Here is a 22,089-nt window from a genome sequence, read left to right as displayed (position 1 = left end):
CCCCCATCTGGATCTGGTCACGTGTCCAGCCGGGGTCACTCAGAGTGCCAAGGCACAACCCCCTTGGCAATCGTCAACAGCCTCCATACCGAACAGGCAGTGACGTCATGTGTGTACAGACCCAACAGCAGTGACGTCATGTGTGTACTGACCCGACACGGTAGTGACGTTTAATATCACTCCACTTATATTCTGCATCAACGACGCTGATCATTTTTAGTTATGAAAGCAGTAGTCTGGGGAAAGCAATCTGGGATGTATATGGTTCAAGTTTTCAGGTTTATTTTGTTTAACTAGGTGAGACCTCCACAGGCCAGAATGAGTCATTTGGAAGAATGACCGAGATCACACCTATCCAATTATTATGGAGTTCACCGCAATTTTTTAAATAATTAAAATGCACTGTGATCAAAGAATGTGCATGGGCAGTACCTGCTTTGAACACACCCAGCATGGGACACCACAGACAACGAGACAAGGACACACAGAGACACACAGCCACTCGGAGACACAGGACTCGGTATGGGAACATGTTTTTCATTGTGGGAACGTTTAGCACTTTAAGAGGGGAGGAACAGCATGAGTGGACAATGCTCTTTGTAGAACGCACGGTGGCCACAGGTACCGAGAGCGGGCCTCACGAATAGTCTGGTAATCACAAAGAGCCCACAGAGGTCATGCGTGAGTCGGCACACTCTGGGAGGTTCAATCCACTGCTGGTCGAAGGCCTCCCCGAGCCTCCACCAACTCTCATGTTCCTGTGATCTATGTGTATGTAGCACCTTCACATTTACTGACATCATCGCTCCATCTCGGTGTTGTGTCCTCGCGGACGCATTCCATGCTTAATTGAATATGGCTGTATGAAATATGCCCTGCTAATACAGCAGGGTTCATAATTTCTTGTTTCATGTAAAACAAATTAATACTTTATCTCAACAATTGTTTGTAATATTGTTTATGAATGTGTATTGTTTATGGATAGTGCGTACCATTGTTTATGAATTGTGCGTGCTATTGTTTATGAATCGTGCATACTCTGGTTAATTAAACCAGTGACTATGGTATGGGCTGGCATTGTGAGCTAGGAAAGCATGCCAACTCTTTGGCGCAGCTCAAACAAAACATTCCATTTTTCAGTAATACATTTCAAGTCATGGATATCATCAATAACTTGAATGCCCCATTTCGCAGCATAGAAACCCTTCCAATGTAATGCACAGCAACGGCTTTAATGAGACACATCAAAGCTCACAAACTCGAAATGAATGCATTCATGCATACCGTGACACACACAAACAAGCTTTTGGCATAACGCACAACAGCTTGCACGGTGTTTCTCAGCGTGTAGAAATGTGTTTATATAAAACATAACGGGGGTGTGAATTTAACTCCAAAACAAACAAATGCCCTTTGATGTACAAACTTTGCGTTCAAGCTCTCTGCACGTTGCATAACAAAAGGTGTTTTGAATTTCATGCTGCACAGACCGAGGCGCTGACGGCACCAAAAATAATTTTGCGTTTTGATCATTGCAGGAGACATACAGCCGCGTCAAAGCGTAACCTCTGTAGACCTGTCTGCTGCAATTTCCTCCTAAAATACATTGAACCTACGTTTTGGGATCATAATGAAACTCGTGTCTGCATAACGCAATGTTATTTTTCATTAAATAAAGCTAGCGGATCCGTTTTTAGATGAATCCAGAAATATGAATATGCCTCGTGTATTGTTTGATAGCTTTCCATTGTATAGTTTATGCTGGTTGCAGAAAAAATATCTATAAAAACCTTGTGTTTGAAGTGGGAAACATGTGTGAAATGACTCGCATGATTGTGTGCGTGCGCCCACGTGTGTGCGGGCTCCAGGGGACACTACCTATGCTCGGTGTACGCAAGCCAGATGATGGTGGAACTGGGACAGGGGCTCATTGTCGTCATCTCGTCCATGGGTGGCCTTCGGTACCTCTTCAGTGTGCCCTACGGAGTCGGCAAGGCAGCTGTGAGTGTCCCCCGGCAGCTTTGTGGCGAGATGTTAACTAACTCACCCAGCATGCAGGAGGTCGTGGGTTTGATATCGACCCTGGTGCTTGCTGTATGATTGGAGTTTTGCGTGACTCTCTCCCTGTGGTCGCGTGGATTTTTCTCCGGATCTTCCGGTTTTTCCCTCCACATTTAGAAATAAGTGTTTAAGAATATTTGGCTGCTATAAAGTTCCACATTATAAGCCACTGCGTTGAATTATCATTTGTGGCCACATCGCTTCTGTAGTGGTGGTGTTGACGTGCGCCGACTGTGACAGTGATGGATCACGGGGCGGCGCGAGGTGCGGGGTTGGGCACGCGTTGTGGGCGTGGTGTGGACGCGCGCGCCGGGAGTGACAGATGACGGGGCGGCGCGGCGTGGGTGCTGAGGCACGCTGAGATGTGGGAAAACAGGATCGTAGCCAGCGCCCAGTGATTGGTCGAATAGGATGGGTGCTCGCAGCGACGTCCGCAGGTGGGGTATAAAGGGGGACGCGCGAGAGCACTCGGGGAGAGTTACCCAGTTGAAGACCAGAAGACGGAGCTGAAGACCTAGTGCCCCGAGACCCCTAGTCCCGCCGTCCTTGTAGGGACCGGGGCCCTGTGTGGCTCGGAGGCGAGACTGTGGGACCCGGGGTCCGATGCCCACGTGGGTCGGGCTGGGGACCCACAGTCAAGACGGATACCCCGGGCAGGGAGTGTCCCGAGTAGCTCAGTGGGCGTTAGTCGCCAGGGTAGCTAAGTGGGTGTTGGTCACCCGAGTAGCTCAGGGGCGTTAGTCGCCGAGTAGCTAAGTGGGTGTTGGTCACCCGAGTAGCTCAGTGGGCGTTAGTCGCCGAGTAGCTAAGTGGGTGTTGGTCACCCGAGTAGCTCAGTGGGCGTTAGTCGCCAGGGTAGCTAAGTGGGTGTTTGTCACCCGAGATACTAAGTGGGTGTTTGTCACCCGAGATACTAAGTGGGTGTTTGTCACCCGCGATACTAAGTGGGTGTTTGTCACCCGAGATACAAAGTAGGTGTTAGTCACCTGTGAACGAGTTTGGTAAAATAAAGAGTGTGTTACCCGTGAAGTCGTCTCCCGCCGAGTTACTACATTACACTTCCAAAAAAGAGCTATAGAGCTAATTGAGCCTTACCTGGTCAAAATAAAAAATAGATAACATAAAAAAGAAAATAGGTTTGGGTGAGCCCGACTGCTGATGAGACTGTGTGCTGAAGTTAGTCCAGGCTTTACGTCTCCTCCAGACAAGCTGTTCACTGTGTGGTCGGTTGCACTGATTTGTGGTACCGTCATTGCCGTATTTTCCCACAAGCCACGCTTCAATAGTTTATAATAAAAATAGTTTATAGTTTAGCTCTAGAGCGGTGGCAGTGGTCTGTGACACCCCTGGTGGCCCAGTAAGTGCTCCGCGGATTTTTTTCTTCGTGATTTGCTTACCTTTCCAATACTTTTCACTCATATCATGTTTTTGTATTGTTTGTTGTTGTAACGTTCTGACCTGACCCGACTGAACATCTGTGAAGAAGACCTTTATAGCTCATCGGATTCCTCCAGTATTAATAAATATTCTGATTCTGAGATGCGATTTTATTGTCCACATGACACCGAATTCTCTACTGCACGGTGGTTTACAATTTTTATTAGGGTTTAACGGTGCCGAGTGGCATCATAGAATGTTGGCAGCCACGGCTTTAGCGTGTATTTAAACGAGTGTTGGATTAAGCGATAATACGCAAGTTGCACGCATTAAATACAAAGTTGCTTAACACAGTCCATTGATTACAATCGAATCTTGCGTTCACGACACACGCATGGATTTGTGCGTGCAAGAATTTCCAACTCGCGTGTTGCTGCTTATAATACGTTTACATGACCCCTACAGCCACTAGAGGCCCTAAGTTTACTGTCATGTAAAGAAAAAAGTATTGGTGCCTGCATTGAATCGTAATAGTTCATCAAATTGCGAAGAAGGGGGTGTGTCATTACATTCCGAATTGCAAGTGTATGAGGGTTTTTATTTAACTGCAGCCACCATCACGTTCTTTACTCCTGAAACCTCTGCCAGTGGCCGGCACAAAGTCACTAATCGTTAACAACCTAATTCCTTACGCAGGGGAGTTGGTGTGACCACCATTCATCAGTGATAAGAGATGCACAGGGCCCGGCCACATACACTTAGCGTTCTTCACATGCAATGGCAGTTATGCATGGGACAAATCCATGTTGTGCTTGGCGTGCACTGAAATACGTCTCTGTGACCCCTGTGACCCCGTGGCAGTGCGACCGCCTGGCTGCCGACTGTGCGGTGGAGCTTCGCAAACACAACGTGGCCTACGTCTCGCTGTGGCCGGGTGCCGTGCGCACGGAGCTGGTGCAGGAGTTGGTGGCCAGGGACACAGAAAAATCCATTACGGAGCAGCGGGTAATTGTTAATATCATTATTACAACGCTTCTTGACTCAACACTTTTTAACGAGGGTCCTGCTCACTGTTCAGAGTCAGTGGGTGACGTTGCTGTAAGCCTAATGGAGTAATGTGGGTTATCTGGATCATCGAGGTGCTACATAATGGCCTACTCTTCTTCAAATCACATTGGGGGATGTTTAACGTCCACTGTGAAGCAGATGGCGCATAGTATTTTATGGTTAATACACCCTGCAGTATTAATCAGGGCAGTCTGCCTGTTTTGAACCACACACCTCTGCCATATGCTGTGAACGCGCTAACGCTGGGCCATGTCACAAGCACCGTGGCAAAAAGTGTGCCCTGAATCCAGGAGTCGTCATTTGGCTAAATTTTCTTTGCTGTCATTGTAGATGGCGAAGGCTTTCGAGAATGGAGAAACACCAGAGTTGAGTGGGAAGTGCATAGTCGGGCTGGCTGAAGGTAATTATGCTTTTCACGCACAGGAGTGGCTTACCTGATGAACACGCTTGTGACAAATCATTACCTGACATGGATTATTACGCTCAAGATGCCCACATCGACCGCTTAAGTAAAACTGATGATAATCCATACTCTGGTTCTTTCGGTAAAGTCACGGAGGTAGAAAAAAAATAGATCACGACGTTTCGATCGCAACAACAAGTGACCGTCTTCAAGTGAAAGAATCAGACTGCTGTGGACGAGGCATTACATTGACCCGAGAGGGGGGGAGGGAGGGGGGGTTGCCGCATCGGGCAAGAGGGTGGGGCCAGCGATTGTGAGGAACTTGTGAGCATGAGAGTGCAATCCAAAGGACATGTGAGTATGAGAGTGCAATCCAAGAGATCGGCTGTAGGGGCGAGAGGGAAGGGGGGGGGGAGAGAGGGGGCGGGGCAGAAAGTGGGACTTTTGCAGCAGCACTTGAGTCACTGGGGGAGAGATCTAAGAGAGAGGCACAGAGAGACACAGAGAGTCGGAAATAACAGCTCACATAGGCAGGTAGGATGGAAACATCACAGTCAGTTAAGACTTTACCTGGTTAATAACGTCCTTCCAATGATTGCTCAGTTTGTACCCATCTTCTTAGTTGAAATTGTGTATGTGTTTATATATCTGGATGGCTTCATGAACAAATCATCACTAATTAGACTTCTCTAATCGATCAGACCAAGCAGCGCTCCCTAAAACCTTCGGCTGCTAGACCACCCAGATTTTATGGCCTTCCAAAAATCCACAAAGTAGGTACCCCGCTCCGTCCTATCGTCTCCACCATTAACTCACCCACCTACAAACTGGCCTGATTTCTGTCTGAGACCCTGCTTCCTTTTACGACCAAGACCACCTCCGCTGTACTTAACTCAGCTCACTTGGTTTCTCTAATCAAGGACATCTCACTCTCTCCAGATGATTTGCTTGTCAATTTCGATGTAGTCTCCCTGTTCACCACGGTACCTGTACCTGACACCATTGCAATCATTGAAGACTTGGTCCAACAAGGACTGAATCCAGATGTACCAACTCTGGTGAGGCACTGCCTTACCAACACTTACTTCACCTGGAATGGTACATTCTACAAACAGAATGAGGGTACCCCAATGGGTTCTCCCTTATTGCCAGTGGTAGCGAATGTTTTCATGGGGAAATTTGAGACAGATGCCATCCAGACATCCACCATACATCCTTCCTTGTGGAAGAGATACGTAGATGACATGTTCGTCATCTGGCCCCATGGCCTGCCAGCACTGAATCAATTTCTCAACCACATCAATTCCATACACCCATTTATCAAATTCACCATGGAAGTGGAAAAGGATGGCAAGCTACCATTCCTGGATGTTTTGATCGAGAAGAGATCTGATGGCTCGTTGGGACACTCTGTGTACAGGAAAGCCACCCACACAAATGCCTATCTAAAGCCTGACTCCCACCACCATCCAGCCCAGAAGAATTCCCTCATCAAAACACTACACCATAGGGCCCGTTGCATCTCCGACCAGCAGCACCTAGCCAGTGAGTTGGAGCACGTACACCAAGCCCTCAGGATGAACGGATACTCTGACCATACAATCGGCCAAGCTGTCTCCTCAGCCATGGGGAGACAACCTTCTGAGGATCCAACCAAAACCATCACTTTACTATATATAGCAGGGGTTACCAAAAATATTTCCAAAATCATAAACAAACACAAGATCCAGGTTCGTTTCAACACAGTACACAAAATCCGTGATTTGATCACATCTGTAAAGGATGTGATTCCTGACATGCAATACCCTGGTGTCTACAAACTGAGTTGTGGTTGCGGTAGCAGTTACATTGGGGAAACGAAACGACATGTCTCGGACCGCATTCGTGAACACAAGGCAGATCTGAAACACGGTAGGACCAATACCTCTGCCGTTGCTGATCATTGTTTTAACGCTGTGGGCTCACATTAAATTGATTTTTTCAAGACGAAGGTACTCTGCAAACCCACCGGCTACCTTCAGAGATTTGTTAATGCGGCCATCCAGATATATAAACACAGACACTACTTCAACCGAGAAGATGGGTACAAACTGAGCAATCATGGGAAGGACGTTATTAACCAGGTAAAGTCTTAACTGACTGATGTTTCCATCCTACCTGCTTATGTCAGCTGTTATTTCCGACTCTCTGTGCCTCTCTCTTAGATCTCTCCCCCAGTGACTCAAGTGCTGCTGCAGAATCCCACTTTCTACCCGCCCCCCTTCCCCACCCCCCCCTCTCTCCCCCCCTCTCTCTCCCCCCCCCTCTCCCCCCCTCTCTCTCCCCCCCCCCCTCTCTCTCCCCCCTACAGCCGATCTCTTGGATTGCACTCTCATGCTCACAGGTCCTTTGGATTGCACTCTCATGCTCAACATGCCCTAAAGTCCATCTCTCACAATCGCTGGCCTCACCCTCTTGCCCGATGTGGCAACCCCCCCTCCCTCCCCCCCTCTCGGGTCAATATAATGCCTCGCACAGCAGTCTGATTCTCTCACCTGAAGACGGTCGCTTGTTGTTGCGATTGAAATGTCGTGATCTATTATATATTTTTTCTACCTACGTGACTTTACCGAAAGAACCAGAGTATGGATTATCATCAGTTTGAACTCTTGATTTTACTCTAACTTCTATATGGATACTTTGGGAACATCAATCAAGTGGCATGTATGCTACTTGATGACTGGAGATGGCACAATGTCAAGCAGGAACCTGAAATGTGATATGGGCAGTCCATTGAGTTACGAACGGGCTCCGTTCAAGAGACCCGTTGGAAAGTCGAAGGATTCGTAAGTCGAAACACAACAATGTACTGCATTTAAACGCAGTGTTATAAAATGTGTTATGGTTCAACAAAAAAGGGAAGCATTGTTACACTCATAAATAAGAAATATTGTACATTTGCATGGAATACTGTAATAATTACTTTATTAGTAAATAAAACAAAATAAAGTAACACATAGAAAAACAATCTGTTTTATTTTCACTTACCTTGAGCCCTGATGCTGGCTTGTCAGAAGGGGCACAATGAGTCACCACAATTGCACACACACACACACAGGAGCATGCGCGCACACACACGCATACTCTCACCTTCACACATATCTGCGCGTGCACACACACGCACTCACTTTTTCACTTACTCCCAGCGCGAGGCTGACTCATTACATCTCGCGGAGGATCTCTCCGCTGAACAAAATATTTCCGCAGTTCAGTTTGGAAGTGCGGCTTCGCGTTTTATGTCGATGTTAAAAAACAAAAAAATCATGGAAGCAGGTTCGTAAGTACATGTGTTCGTAAGTCGAGGACTGCCTTAAATGTAATTTTAATGTATAACGTATAGTTCTAGTAGATTGTTGAACAGAGCTAATATTCCGTTGCATCAGTTTTTCATGATTACGACTCCGTAAAGAAGATCCAATATGAGCAAAACTGTAATATAAAGTGTTACTCAACAGAAACTGCGAAACTTTATGAACGTGTTGCCCGACACTTGGAGATGAAAACTAGTGCTAAAAAACCAGCACTAAAAGGAAGCATGTGCCTCCCACCCTGACGTCATTCCTGCGATGTCCTCTCCCGTCACACACCGTGTGATGTCATGTGTGGCTTGAAAAATCGTTATTTCGAAACTAACATTTCCGTGGCACGTGTGCATGTTGTGGAAGCGTTACATGAACAATTAATATGCACGATTTTTGTTTAACAGACAAAAACATCATGAAGAAGTCTGGCCGAGTGCTAATGACAGCTGATCTTGCCTCCGAGTATGGCCTCAAGGATGTGGATGGTAAGTGGGGCATCATTCGTCATATTTAATGGAATTCTCACACTAATTTTCAAACCCAAGCTACATCTCGAGGAGCTAAGCAGTTGCTGAATTTCAAATTCTAGGGGTGCAGTTCAGCTCCAATTGAAACGCATCACCTGCTTTCGATTGTGACCCAAAATGTAAACCAGTTCCAATCCATGATTCCGTGGGTCTAATTTGATCCAGATGGGCTAATCTCGATGGAATTATAATTACTGTGATATACTGCACAATTGAGCTCATTGTTATCTGCAACCCTATTATCCTCAATTTCCCTGTTAGCCACTGCCAAAATTTCTGCACCGAAACTGTCTCGAGATAGAATGTACCTGTTGCCCACGGCTATTGCACAGATAAGTCACCCAAACGAGATTGCAAATTCTCTCTTGACATTTATCCAGTGTTTGGCGAGTGGTACCTGGCTCATGGCGCCAGTTGAGAGGTATCTCAGGGCACCACGGTGACGAGATGTTCACTACTTTTCCTGGTATACAGGTCATGGCTTCAATCCCGACCTTGACGCTTGTATATTTGAAGTTTGCGTGTTTTCCCTGTGATCACGTGGATTTTTCTCCGGGTCCTCCAGTTTTTCCTCCACATTCAGATACAAGCGTTTAGAGTTACTCTTTGGTTCTTTCGGTAAAAGTCACATAGAAAATAAAATCAAATAATAATAGAATACGACGTTTCGATTGCAACACAAGCAACCGTCATCAGGTAAGAATGAGAAAAACACAATAGTAAACTTAGAAACACAATGCAACACAACACAGAAAGCCGGACAACATAACAGCCAACACCCCACCTGGCTGACCACGCTCCTCCAAATGACAAAAAGAAAGACAGCGCCACTGTCGAGGCTTGAAATAGAGAGAGGGGGGAGGGGTTGGGGCAGAGAGAGAGGGGGGGGATTGGGGCAGAGGACAATGAGAGAGTTGCGTGGAATTCCGGACCATAGTGGCCGGAGGAGAGACAATGGACTATAAACAGGCAGCACGGAAATATTTAGAGTAAGAAAATCGGAAGTTTGAGAAAGCAACATGAAGTAAAATTAGGAAGTGTAATGTAATGCCACACAGAGAGTCGGTTAACACTGTGTTTCTAAGTTTACGATGTTTTTTTTCTCATTTTTACCTGATGACGGTTGCTTGTGTTGCAATCGAAACGTCGTATTCTATTATTACATTTTTTTCTACTTGACTTTACCGAAGGAACCAAAGAGTAATTCCTGCAGTCACGAAAGCTTTGAATCTAGTCTGAAGCGTTTAGAGTATTTGCCTGCTATAAATTTTAATTAAAGCCACTTCGTTGAACTATCATTTGTGGCCAGGTCGCTTCTGAAAAAATTAACCCGTAAAAACAAAGTTTTTCACTATAAATCCTTTATATGCGTGGCATCGGTTTTATTTTATTATTCATTTCTGTTTTTCTTGAGTAAGAGTTTCATTTTTATCACATTGGTATTTTAAATTAAATCTGAAATTTTTTTTTCCTAAAAAGTGGAAAATTTTTGAAAAAAAATTTCACGAAAATAAATTGTCACGCACAACGAGTCTGTGCAAAATGTCAGCTCGATTGGATCACGGGAAGTGGGTTAAAAAACGACCGAAAGATTTGCACGGTCGTAAGTGCGCAAGCAAGCAAGCGAATTTAATATAAAGGATTTAAAAAGAGCTGTACAGCTCAGTGGGCCTTACCTGGTAAATTAAATAAAGTTTATATAATTTAGTCTGGCGAGGGTCAGGTGTCGTGTCATCCCATCCTGAGGACAAGCGACCCTCTCGCTACTTATTCACCAGTGCCCTCTGCTGGTTATAGCGATAATTAGTTTTTGTCAAATATTTTTCGTTCGAGGCCATTATTTTTGTCACATTTAATGGGCCTCGACCTCTAATATACAGTTGAACACAAACAATTATTTGACAATAAGGGGTGAAGGCTGGTGCTTTATGTAGAGTTAAAACCATAATCCAACGAGGTATTTGACGTGAAATATCCGTACATTGGGAACATCTGACCAGACTGGAAAATCTGCTGCACCGAGACAGAAAAACGCCTTAGAAGAGATAACGTGCAAATATATATGTAATCGAAACACCTTTACCAGGAGCAGCATTCATGGGGTAGCGGCACAGGTGCTAAATAAAATGCGCACCTTTTGCTACTGGTAGATTTTCATAACGTACGCTGGCAAGTGAGCTTAATAAGACAGAATCGGTGGCAATATTTGTCTGTCTTGAAAACTCATCTCTTTAAAAACTGCGCTTTATTTCCTAGTTCTGTTTATTTACTGCTTTCAATGGCACATTGGAATATATGGATCAAATGCGCCTTTCAAATGTAAATTATTTCCGTGAAGTGGCTGAAACCCAGGTACTTCGATGGCTGCTGCGACACCAGTTTTTTTGGGAACAGTCTGATGGAAAGGGTCCTCGCCTGATGCTGTTCTCGTTTTGTTTTACTATTGTGAATGTTGTGTTGCAGGCAGCGCGCCAGTTAACTACACGTCACTCAAGTTTTTGGTGACACAGGTCCCAGGGCTCGCCTGGATGTCGTGCGTTATCCCCAGCTTCATAAAGGTTCCCAAGTGGATGCTCAGCCTCTCGGCATCCAAATTCTAAAGCATCGTCGAGCAAGGCTCTGCTCAAGTGCCTCATTCAACAGCTTAAAAATGTATCCTATGCCATTCGTAACAAAGTGCATCTTGATTTAGATTGTCACAGGTATACGTTTACAGTGATTATTTAAATTTAACATAAATTTAACATTGGAGTCTATGCTGTATTAAGATAGACACTGCAAATAAATGTAAAAAAATAAAAATGTGTGGATTAAATGATTGAGAATACAACACGTATAAAATCGCTTAATTTTTATTCATTTCGTAACCACCTTAACATTCTGCGTGGAGGATGAGCTCTTAACCTGTGGTGGGTGCACAGCCCACTCTGATGGGTTTGAAAAATTCTACAACTTGTTTGCAGATAAGTCCTGTTAAGATACTGGCAGCTGCCAAAATGTAGTCGGATAAAATATGCTACTTTGGTATCTTCCAATTTGTGGGTTAAAAATACCATAACACAGTACTTCTTAAAAGGACACTTTTAAAATGTTGATTACTGCCCATGTGTTCACGCGATTGCTTTTGAGATGAAACTTGCTTGTACACTGGTCATCGCTCAGGAATCTAAATGCATGCGTATTTTTCACAATAGGATGCCGGACCAGCCTTAAATGTCCTTCTGACGGATGGCACATTTTCAATAGTCTCCATACCAAAGCTTTGAATTAATATGTAGTGAACTATGACTTGGGCTATGATATTTCATTAAACTGTCCCCATACACATGAAAGTGTGGTTCAAACTATTAAAAAAAGTAGTCTGGCCACAATATAAATGGTGCTTGCATGGGATAGCAGTGTTTAAAACACATGTTTAAAAACTTTACCATAACTATGGACAAAAAAATATTTATTTTTCAAAATTATCCAAGGTCATTCGAAATGTAATGCAGTGTAGAAGATCGCCCAGACAACCTGAAAAAAAGGAAAACAATGTAAACAATTTCCTTTTTACACTATGGGAACCTCATTTGCCAGTAAAAATATGATAATTGTTTTTTTACCCTTCTATCTGGCAACAAAACTGACACCTTTTTACAAGGAGTCATGTTTGCATAGACCGCAATACCTGCAGTCATAATACAAACAAAAGACATAACTCTGATAATGTGCACTGTCCTTGAGGACAGTGCACATTATCATTAGCTGGTCCGGCATCCTACTTGAGGACAGTGCACATTATCAGAGTTATGTCTTTTGTTTGTATTATGACTGCAGGTATTGCGGTCTATGCAAACATGACTCCTTGTAAAAAGGTGTCAGTTTTGTTGCCAGATAGAAGGGTAAAAAAACAATTATCAATTGCCTTTTTCTCACTTGTATTCAAATTCAGTGTCTTTTGGTGTCATGTCACGAGGCCGTGTGGTCATTCAGATCCCTCGCCAGCAGTGCATCGCCCATGTGAATCATTAAGCCTGCATTCGGCCTTTCGCGATTCCTTTTCAAGTAACATTATTTTACACGCACACTAGGGGGAAACACTTTCCTATGCACCTTACTACACTGTGAAAGGTTCATCCCTCCACAGGTATTTCTAATTTCCCAGGGCTGGAATTTGCCAAATTGATTGAAAAAAACAATTCAATTTTACCGATTGTTTGTGCACTCATTGGTAGATCTTTAATTGTTTATTATGACCTTTAGATAATGCTCAACCATCTAAGTTGTAACCAGGTTTGGCCTCCCTTCTGAAGTCTAATAAGATCGTGCTCCAATCGCTGTTGAAGATATTTTGGCTACAGGGTTTGTACATGATTAGTATCAGAGATTCTATTCTTTGGGTCTTTCGGTAAAGTCACGTAGAACAATTTTTTTTACAAAAAACTACGACGTTTCCATCGCAACACAATAAATCGTCATATTTCTCCTGATGACGATTGCTTCTGTTGCGATTGAAACGTAGTTTTTTGTTAAAAAAATTGTTCTACGTGACTTTACCGAAAGACCCAAAGAATATGAATTCCTGCAGTCACGAAAGCTTTAAGTCAAGATTTATGAGATTCTCTCGAATGATTTTTACAACTTCACATTCAAATGACATAATATAGCTACATGCAACAATATTCAAATATGCTACTGAAAATATGATCGAGTGAAAATCAAGCATTCCATAGACCATATTTTACAGATTACGACAGCTCTTTGTTTTCCTTAGTATTATACTACAATATTCAAACTTGCAAATTAAAATGAGTTTACTTTAAAAATTACTGTTTGTGAGAATGCCAAGCGCTGAATAAGAATGAGGACAGTCTCACCAAGAATAAAGAGAAAGATGTCATGAAGCCCTCCTTGGTCAGCTCCCACGTGCCACCATACTCCTCCTCGTCCACCTTTTGGAAGTTACTGAAGTACAAGTAGAGCAAGCCTGCGTTTATCACGCAGAATCTGTGGGAACACACAGACCAGGACCACACAACTCAAAATGTGCGCTCCCTGAATGGGAATAACGCTGGATTCAAATATGACTCGTGAAAATGTATCAAAAGGGGCAAGTGGCAGGGTCTTGTTCTCAGCCTTTTTTTATCTTGCTCATTGGGGGTTCTCAGTATGGTAACAAAATCGAATCTTACGTTTCAAACATGCATTGCACTGCGCAGGCAAAAAGCAATTGTTTACATGTTATACATTCATACCACTTATAGATTTTATATGCAGCATAATGGCAGATAGGAATGTATTTGTGAATTGAACTGTGACCACTGTTTGACAACTCATTGAATTGTGGAGGTGGTGAATCGTTAAACCCTGAGTTGCGAGCAACATTAATGGTGTCCATATGATAGCGTTGTTTGTTCAGACGATCAGAACTCATCACATACTGTGACTGGGAGAGTGGTTTATGTCTAAATACAGCTGACAACCCAGCGAGTGGGAGATCAAAGTTGGCCACGATTGGCCATCCCCTGCAAGTCCGTGCTGACCCCACTGCAGCTTCTTAAAACTTCAGACAAACTTTTAAAGTATTCAGCAATGCGTGGAGAACTCGGCCTATCGTCATATTTGAAAGTCAACTGTGAGAAATTTCAGCTGTGACCAATCTCCTTTCAAGAGACGAGCATCGCCCCAGGTTTGTTTCAGCAGGGAGACTTGCTTTAGAGTTAGGACAACCATTGTTTACTGTTATTCCTCTGACGTTACAGAGTTACGCACATATAATACGGTCATCTTTTGTGTTGAGACCAGAGTGAAGATGAGTAACGTTGCAAGTCTTGAGAGCTCAATTTCTTCACCAAACGCCCCTCCCCGTAAAATAAATCACAGTAATAGGGACCTTAAATCGAGTGTATATATTTTTAAAATGCTTCACACAGTTGCCTAAAGATACGCTTCTCATAACACACTGACGCTATGCGTCCACGATCACTGGCTTGGCGGCCCAGCAATATTCCTGGGCTGTTCCATAATCAAGAGCTTGGCTCCAATACTTGTTCCAGTGCTCCATAAGCCACGTGGCTCTGTGGATTCAGCTTCTGCTCCATCCCCATTTCTGTCCTCCTTGGCCAGATGGTATCAATAAAAAGCATGTTAAGCTCATGTTAATAATAATTTTTATTTGTAAGGTGCATTTCATCCATAGATCCTAATGTACTTTAATAACAAGAATCAAAGTGCTTCAATTCGTATATGTTAAACCAGTGTTTACAAAAATACAGTTTTTAAATGTGGGTCATTACATCATCAACAATCCAATCAGATGTGTTTACCACCATCAAATATGAACATCACACATTTGCAAGTTTCTGATGACCTGTGTGCTAAGTGGGTGTCACTGGTAAGATGTTAACTACCTCGCCTGGTATGCAGCAGGTCGTGGGTTCAATCCTGACCTTGACGCCTGCTGTATATTTTCAGTTTGCGTGTTTCTCCGTGGGCGCGTGGATTTTTATCCAGGTCCTCTGGTTTTTCCCTCCATATTTAGAATCAACCTCAGGCGTTTAAGAGTATTTGACTGCTATAAATTTCCACAAGCCACTTAATTGAGCTTTCATTTGTGTGAGTCAGGTCACTTCTGATAAGGAGCTACCACAGCTCAGTGGGCCTTACCCTGGTACAATAAAAAACGATAGCTGAATTTCAAATACAGATAGTTGAGTTTTAGTTTATCAATGCGGTAGGATGACACGCACACGAAGCAGCTCGGGGTGGTACACGAGCATTGCGTTGTTGGTTTGCGCGTACTCACAGCAGGATGGCGACAATCCCCTTGAGGGGAACGACTCCCCAGACGACACCCAGAACCAGCCCAATGATCTGACGGATCCAGTAGATGACGTCCAGGAACTCGTCCTGAAGAGGATCGCAGAGACGAAGCCGTTACGGAGACCCCGCGCGCCACCCGAAGCCACCGCCATTGATCACTCGGGAGAATAACGATACTTGGCAGAGAATGCCAAAATAAGTTGTTTAAAGATATAACAAACCAACAAAAACCCACGACCAAATGAGAAGTCACGGAGACAACTCTCTTGTGCAAGGAATATCGCCTGCACGGCTCCTGCAATGATTTTAACGCGACAAACGCCAGATGCAACACTGAAGTCGTGTCTAGATGTGCATACTTACCCTGAATGTACAAATATTACGGAGCATTGGTATAATAAATAAACGTCTTAATGAGATGCAATGTCACGCGACTATTTTTGAAACTTGTAAAGCAATAAATACTGCCATGCCTGAAAGTGGCAAGGGCATGTATTGGGTTTCACGTGCGGCTGATGTGTCTCTGGTCGCCACTTTAAAAGCAGCGACTTGAAACCCCACAAACCATTCCACTCAACTATATATATTTTATATTGTACCAGGTAAAGTGCACTGAGCTGTGTAGCTCTTTATCAGACGCAACAAATGATAGCTCAACAAAGTGGCTTATAATGTGAAAATGTAAAGCAGCCAAATAATCTGAACGCGTGATGTTGATTCTAAATGTGGAGGAGAAAAACCGGCGGACCCGGAGAAAAATCCACGCGACTACGAGGAGAGAGACACGCAAACTCCAAATATACAGCAGCAGCAGGCCTCGTCAGGGTAGGGATGGAACCCACGACCTCCTGTACGCCAGGCGAGGGAGTGAACATCTCGCCCATGCTACTCCACTGGGTGTCCCCCCTGGGGGCCTCTTCGCCAGGGGGGGCCGCGTGGAGACGGGGGCTGGAAGGGGTGGGAGACGGCGGGAGATGGTGGGGGTGGGAGACGGCGGGAGATGGTGGGGTGGGAGACGGTGGGAGATGGTGGGGTGGGAGGCGGTGGGGTGGGAGATGGTTGGAGACGAGGCGGTGGGCCCGCCTCGTCCCAGGGAGCTGATGGACACCACAGCGATGGAGGCGAGATGAGAGGCAGCAGGAGGGAATGGCTTGGCCCTTATCTAGGCACGGTTGAGAGAGAAACCAGAGATGAGAGTTTAGAGATCGATGAGACATGACAGAGATCGATGAGACATCAGATCGATGAGATATCAGATCGATGAGGGATGATGGGACGGGGCCTCCTCTTGCCTTGTCTCCCCATTGCGCGCCGGCGCTCAGCGCTTTGCTCCAAGGCGACTTCACGGCGCCGTTACTAACGCCGCCAACGCCGCCTCTCTTCTTCTGCGGCGAGGCCATGGGCCCGAGCAGGGACTCCTTGGTTGCTCTACTGGCCCTCACTGCGTGGCCCCCCGACCCCCTCACTGCGTGCACCCTCGCTACGTGGGACCTTGCCGCCTTGGGCCTCGCTGTGCTGACGGACGCCTTGTGGTGGTACCGGCGGCCGCAATGCACCGCGGCGGCCGCGTCACCTCCTGTCCACCCTGACAGGAGCCCCCTCCTCCAGCCCCGCTCCCTCCTCCAGCCCCGCCCCCTCCTCCAGCCCCGCCCCCTCCTCCAGCCCCGCCCCCTCCTCCAGCCCCGCCCCCCTCATCCAGCCCCGCCTCCCTCATCCAGCCCCGCCTCCCTCATCCAGCCCCGCCTCTCTCATTCAGCCCCGCCTCCCTCATCCATCCTCCCCCTCCACCCCTTCCCTCCTACCTACCCCCTCCATCTCATTCCTCCTCCATCCCCCTCCAGGCCCCCCTCCTCCATCCCCCTCCAGGCCCCCCTCCTCCATCCCCCTCCAGGCCCCCCTCCTCCACCCCCCTCCAGGCCCCCCTCCTCCATCCCCCTCCAGGCCCCCCTCCTCCATCCCCCTCCAGGCCCCCCTCCTCCATCCCCCTCCAGGCCCCCCTCCTCCATCCCCCTCCAGGCCCCCCTCCTCCATCCCCCTCCAGGCCCCCCTCCTCCATCCCCCTCCAGGCCCCCCTCCTCCATCCCCCTCCAGGCCCCCCTCCTCCATCCCCCTCCAGGCCCCCCTCCTCCATCCCCCTCCAGGCCCCCCTCCTCCATCCCCCTCCAGGCCCCCCTCCTCCATCCCCCTCCAGGCCCCCCTCCTCCATCCCCCTCCAGGCCCCCCTCCTCCATCCCCCTCCAGGCCCCCCTCCTCCATCCCCCTCCAGGCCCCCCTCCTCCATCCCCCTCCAGGCCCCCCTCCTCCATCCCCCTCCAGGCCCCCCTCCTCCATCCCCCTCCAGGCCCCCCTCCTCCATCCCCCTCCAGGCCCCCCTCCTCCATCCCCCTCCAGGCCCCCCTCCTCCATCCCCCTCCAGGCCCCCCTCCTCCATCCCCCTCCAGGCCCCCCTCCTCCATCCCCCTCCAGGCCCCCCTCCTCCATCCCCCTCCAGGCCCCCCTCCTCCATCCCCCTCCAGGCCCCCCTCCTCCATCCCCCTCCAGGCCCCCCTCCTCCATCCCCCTCCAGGCCCCCCTCCTCCATCCCCCTCCAGGCCCCCCTCCTCCATCCCCCTCCAGGCCCCCCTCCTCCATCCCCCTCCAGGCCCCCCTCCTCCTCCTACCCTCCCCTCCTCCTTCTATTCTGCCCCCTCCTCTCGAGCTCTGCGCTCTCACGGACGCGATGCGCGAGAGTGGCCACCAGGAGGCGTGAGGGTTGCCCCGCCCACTCCTCTACGGTGTAAGACGGTGGCGACCCCCGGCAGCCGACACTCAGTGCCGAGCCAGACGATTCCTGGCGTGAGCAGAGATGCCGGAGATGTTGAACTTTTTAAAGTTTTGATTTAATTTACCAGGTAAGGCCCACTGAGCTGTGTAGCTCTTTTCAGAAGCGAACTGGCTATCACAAATGATAGCTCAACGAAGTGGCTTATCATGTGGGCATTTATAGCAGCCAAATGCTCTTAACGCATATTCTTGGGTCTTTCGGTAAAGTTAAAATAAAAAAAACACCTATCTACGTGACTTTACCGAAAGACCCAAGAATATGAATTCCTGCAGTCACGAAAGCTTTAAGTCAAGACTCTAAGGCTAAGCGCATGTTTCTAAATGTGGCAACATCTCGCCACGGTGGCGAGATGTTAACTATTTCGCTTGGTTTTCAGAAGGTCGTGGGTTCGATCCCAACCCTGGCGCCTGCTGTATATTTGGAGTTTGCATGTCTCCCTCTCTCCCCGTGGTCGCGTGCATTTTTCTCCGGGTTCTCCGGTTTTCCCTCCACGTTTAGACTTTCGCTGCTAGAATTTCCACATGATAAGCCACTTTGTTGAGCTATCATGTGTGATTGCCAGGTCGCTTCTAAAAAATGAAATATTTTTCAGTGGGCCTTACCTGCTAAAATAAACATAGTTTAATAGCTTTAGTTTGTTATGTGGAAATGATAGCAGCCAAATACTTCTCGATGCATGTTGATAAATGTGGAAGGGAAAACCGGAGGACACGGAGAAATTCCACACGACCACAGGAGGAGAGACATGCAAATTCCAAATATATACAGGCATCAGGGTTGCGGATCGAACCCACGACCTCCTTCATACCCAGGCGAGGTAGTTAACATCTCACTACCGTTGCAGTCCCTTGGAATTGTGATGAGAGATTGCTGTGAGGTATCTCAGCAGTGGTTCTACGCCAGCACCTTTTGATCGAGGGATCGCGTACCCTCTGGGGCTGAGAGGATGATCGGAAAGGGGAGCAGTCTGCGGCGTAGATGCCGTGCAAGATAAATGTCAAAATTGCGCTGAAATGTCAACGCCTTGTTCGCGGTGATAAACGCACTCGCCTACCACACGAAACACAATGACCAGATGCGTGGACATGTGATCTCTCTATTTATCTCCATCTATCGTGGCCCTGAGTTAAAGAACATTTTATATTTGGAGCTGAGATTGGGAGGGGGGGTGGCACATTACCAAAAAGATTGAGAACCCCTGCTCTATACAGATGCCTGCATCATGGAGACGTGTTAACAACTGAGACTGACAACATCAACGTATGTGTAGTGGTGGTGTTGACGCGCGCCGACTGTGACAGTGATGGATCACGGGGCGGCACGGGGTGCGGGGTTGGGCACACGTTGTGGGCGTGGTATGGACGCGCGCGCCGGGAGTGACGGATGACGGGGCGGCGCGGCGTGGGTGGTGAGGCACGCTGAGATGTGGGAAAACAGGATCGTAGCCAGCGCCCAGTGATTGGTCAAATAGGATGGGTGCTCTCAGCGACGTCCGCAGGTGGGGTATAAAGGGGGACGCGCGAGAGCACTCGGGGTTGTTAACCAGTTGAAGATCGAAGACGGAGTTGAAGACATAGTGCCCCGAGACCCCTAGTCCCGCTGTCCTTGTAGGGACCGGGGCCCTGTGTGGCTCGGAGGCGAGACTGTGGGACCCGTGGTACGACGCCCACGTGGGTCGGGACTGGGGGACCCACAGTCGAGACGGACACCCCGGCAGGGTGTGTCCCGAGTAGCTCAGTGGGCGTTAGCCGCCAGAGTAGCTCAGTGGGCGTTAGTCGCCAGAGTAGCTAAGTGGGTGTTGGTCACCCGAGTAGCTCAGTGGGTGTTTGTCACCCGAGTAGCTCAGTGGGCGTTAGTCGCCAGAGTAGCTCAGTGGGCGTTAGTCGCCAGAGTAGCTAAGTGGGTGTTGGTCACCCGAGTAGCTCAGTGGGTGTTAGTCACCCGAGTAGCTAAGTGGGTGTTAGTCACCCGAGTAACCAAGTGGGTGTTAGTCACCCGAGTAGCTAAGTGGGTGTTAGTCACCCGAGTAACCAAGTGGGTGTTAGTCACCCGAGTAGCTAAGTGGGTGTTAGTCACCCGGGTAACCAAGTGGGTGTTAGTCACCCGAGTAACCAAGTGGGTGTTGGTCACCTGAGATACTACAGTGGGTGTTAGTCGCCTGTGAACCGAAGTTGGTGAAATAAAGAGTGTGCTACCCGTGAAGTCGTCTCCCGCCGAGTTACTACATTACAACTGGCGTCAGAAGTAAACCTGTCTTCAAGAAGAATGGATACTAGGAAGACTACCCGTACCCACGAGCGAGATCGGGAAGACGACGGCGTACTTGAGACACCAACCTCGGGAGGAGAGGACGAGGAGTTGCCGCCGATGCAGCACTTCGCGGCGATGGCCGACGCTCAGCTCGCCTCCGACACCAGCCTACAGGACGCGCACTCCCGCCTGGCGGAGTTGCTGCTCGCCGCCGCTGCAGTTTTGGCGGAGATCTCCGTTCCAGCGGGCGGAGGGACGGCTGCGGGGTTGGAGGAGGCGGCGCGGCTGGAGGGTTCCCGCCAGAAGGCGCTTCGCGACAAAAGTTTTGAGGTTGGCGCCGTTTTTGAGGGACTGCCATTGTTTGGCGGGAAGCGGGGACACCACGTGGCCGGAGATCTCCACTCAGCGCGGCCCGCGTCATCGGCGCGCGCCGGAGCTCTCCAGGGTGCGACTGCTGACAGAGCCGACATTTTGTACAACCACAGTGGCGCGGGGGAAAATCGTTCCGACGACGACGACGACCGAGTCCTCCAGCAACGATTGCCCGCGCTGTCGGCGTTCAAGGCAGACGGAGGCGACTGGGGAGCCTTCCACCGAAGGTTCCTCGCACATCAAGAAATGTCGGGGTGGTCCGACACCACTGCCCTGCGCGCTCTGCCAGCGATGCTCGATGACGACGCGCTTGCAGCCTTCACATCGGCCCCAAGGTCGTCTCGCTCAACGCTCCAGGCCGCGCTACACCTCATGGCTAAGGTGTTCGGCCTGCCCTCGACCTGCCACCACCAATTCTACGATCGGCGGAAGGTGGTTGGGGAAACAACGCTCGCCTATCGCACGGCGCTGCTCGCTTTGGCGGACGCAGCTTTTCCCCGCATGGACAAGGAGGGGAAGGACGCCATGGTGACGGAGCAGCTGCTGGCGTTGGCCCACGAGTTGGGAGTTCCCATCAATGTGGCGGACGAAACGGATATCTGCTCCCTGGCGATCGCCACGAGTATTCACGCGTACGAGGTCCTCAAGCGCAAGCCGACGGTCGTCTGCAAATTGGCGGAGAACGCGGCACTGGCCGCCACGATCGCCGAGCCTCAGCCAGCTGCGGATCGGGAGCAGGCCTTCGCTGTATCGCGTCCGGGGGAGTGGAGAACGGGAGGTCGTTCACCCACACGTTCATCCCGCAAGCTGGAGCAACCGAAACCTACGACGTCCCTCGTCGTCTGCTACAACTGCGGCCTTCGGGGTCACGTCGCAGCCGGGTGCCGGGCTCCGCGTCAGCGCGCCACGGGACCACGTCGGGACGACGACCAGGCCCACAAGTCATCCCAACTAAACCCGGCAAGTCGCGGCACCTCACACGCCCGGTCCACATACGCGGCACGTTCGGGTCGCCGCTTGGCGGTGGGGGGTCCGCGGCTGGGTGCCGGGGGTTCACTTCGG

The 22,089-nt window shown here is 48.6% G+C and overlaps 2 protein-coding genes across 2 annotated transcripts in view; one reads left to right on the top strand and one right to left on the bottom strand.

The window, feature by feature from the left end:
* The window catches only part of DHRS1 (dehydrogenase/reductase 1), a 30,636-nt gene extending 19,036 nt beyond the window's left edge, over window positions 1–11,600 (top strand). The window contains exons 5-9 of the mRNA XM_078864188.1: window positions 1,869–2,001; window positions 4,300–4,443; window positions 4,837–4,906; window positions 8,655–8,735; window positions 11,241–11,600. Coding sequence (XP_078720314.1) covers window positions 1,869–2,001; window positions 4,300–4,443; window positions 4,837–4,906; window positions 8,655–8,735; window positions 11,241–11,377 — 565 coding nt within the window. The 3' untranslated portion in view covers window positions 11,378–11,600. The remainder of the gene's footprint in view (window positions 1–1,868; window positions 2,002–4,299; window positions 4,444–4,836; window positions 4,907–8,654; window positions 8,736–11,240) is intronic.
* Window positions 11,601–11,640: 40 nt separating this feature from the next.
* RAB5IF (RAB5 interacting factor) lies at window positions 11,641–17,174 on the bottom strand. Its single transcript, XM_078864189.1, has 4 exons — window positions 16,874–17,174; window positions 15,565–15,668; window positions 13,637–13,766; window positions 11,641–12,293 (listed from the first exon to the last, which is right to left on the bottom strand). Exons 1-4 carry the CDS (start codon window positions 16,979–16,981, stop codon window positions 12,252–12,254), a joined length of 384 nt encoding a protein of 127 aa, XP_078720315.1. The 5' UTR covers window positions 16,982–17,174; the 3' UTR covers window positions 11,641–12,251.
* Between the last annotated feature and the right edge of the window lie 4,915 nt (window positions 17,175–22,089).

This window comes from Lampetra fluviatilis, chromosome 17 (assembly GCF_964198595.1).
Source record: "Lampetra fluviatilis chromosome 17, kcLamFluv1.1, whole genome shotgun sequence".
In the NCBI taxonomy this organism is placed as follows: domain Eukaryota; kingdom Metazoa; phylum Chordata; class Hyperoartia; order Petromyzontiformes; family Petromyzontidae; genus Lampetra; species Lampetra fluviatilis.
The sequence above is the reverse complement of the archived record's forward strand: the minus strand, read 5'-3'. Positions and strand labels throughout refer to the sequence as shown.

Coding starts and splice junctions, on each gene's coding strand:
- RAB5IF (XM_078864189.1), bottom strand. CDS start 16,981: ATGGCCTCGCCGCAGAAGAAGAGAGGCGGCGTTGGCGGCGTTAGTAAC. Junction 13,767..15,564: donor GGGATTGTCGCCATCCTGCT/GTGAGTACGCGC, acceptor GTGTTCCCACAG/ATTCTGCGTGATAAACGCAG. Junction 12,294..13,636: donor CATCTTTCTCTTTATTCTTG/GTGAGACTGTCC, acceptor CCTTTTTTTCAG/GTTGTCTGGGCGATCTTCTA.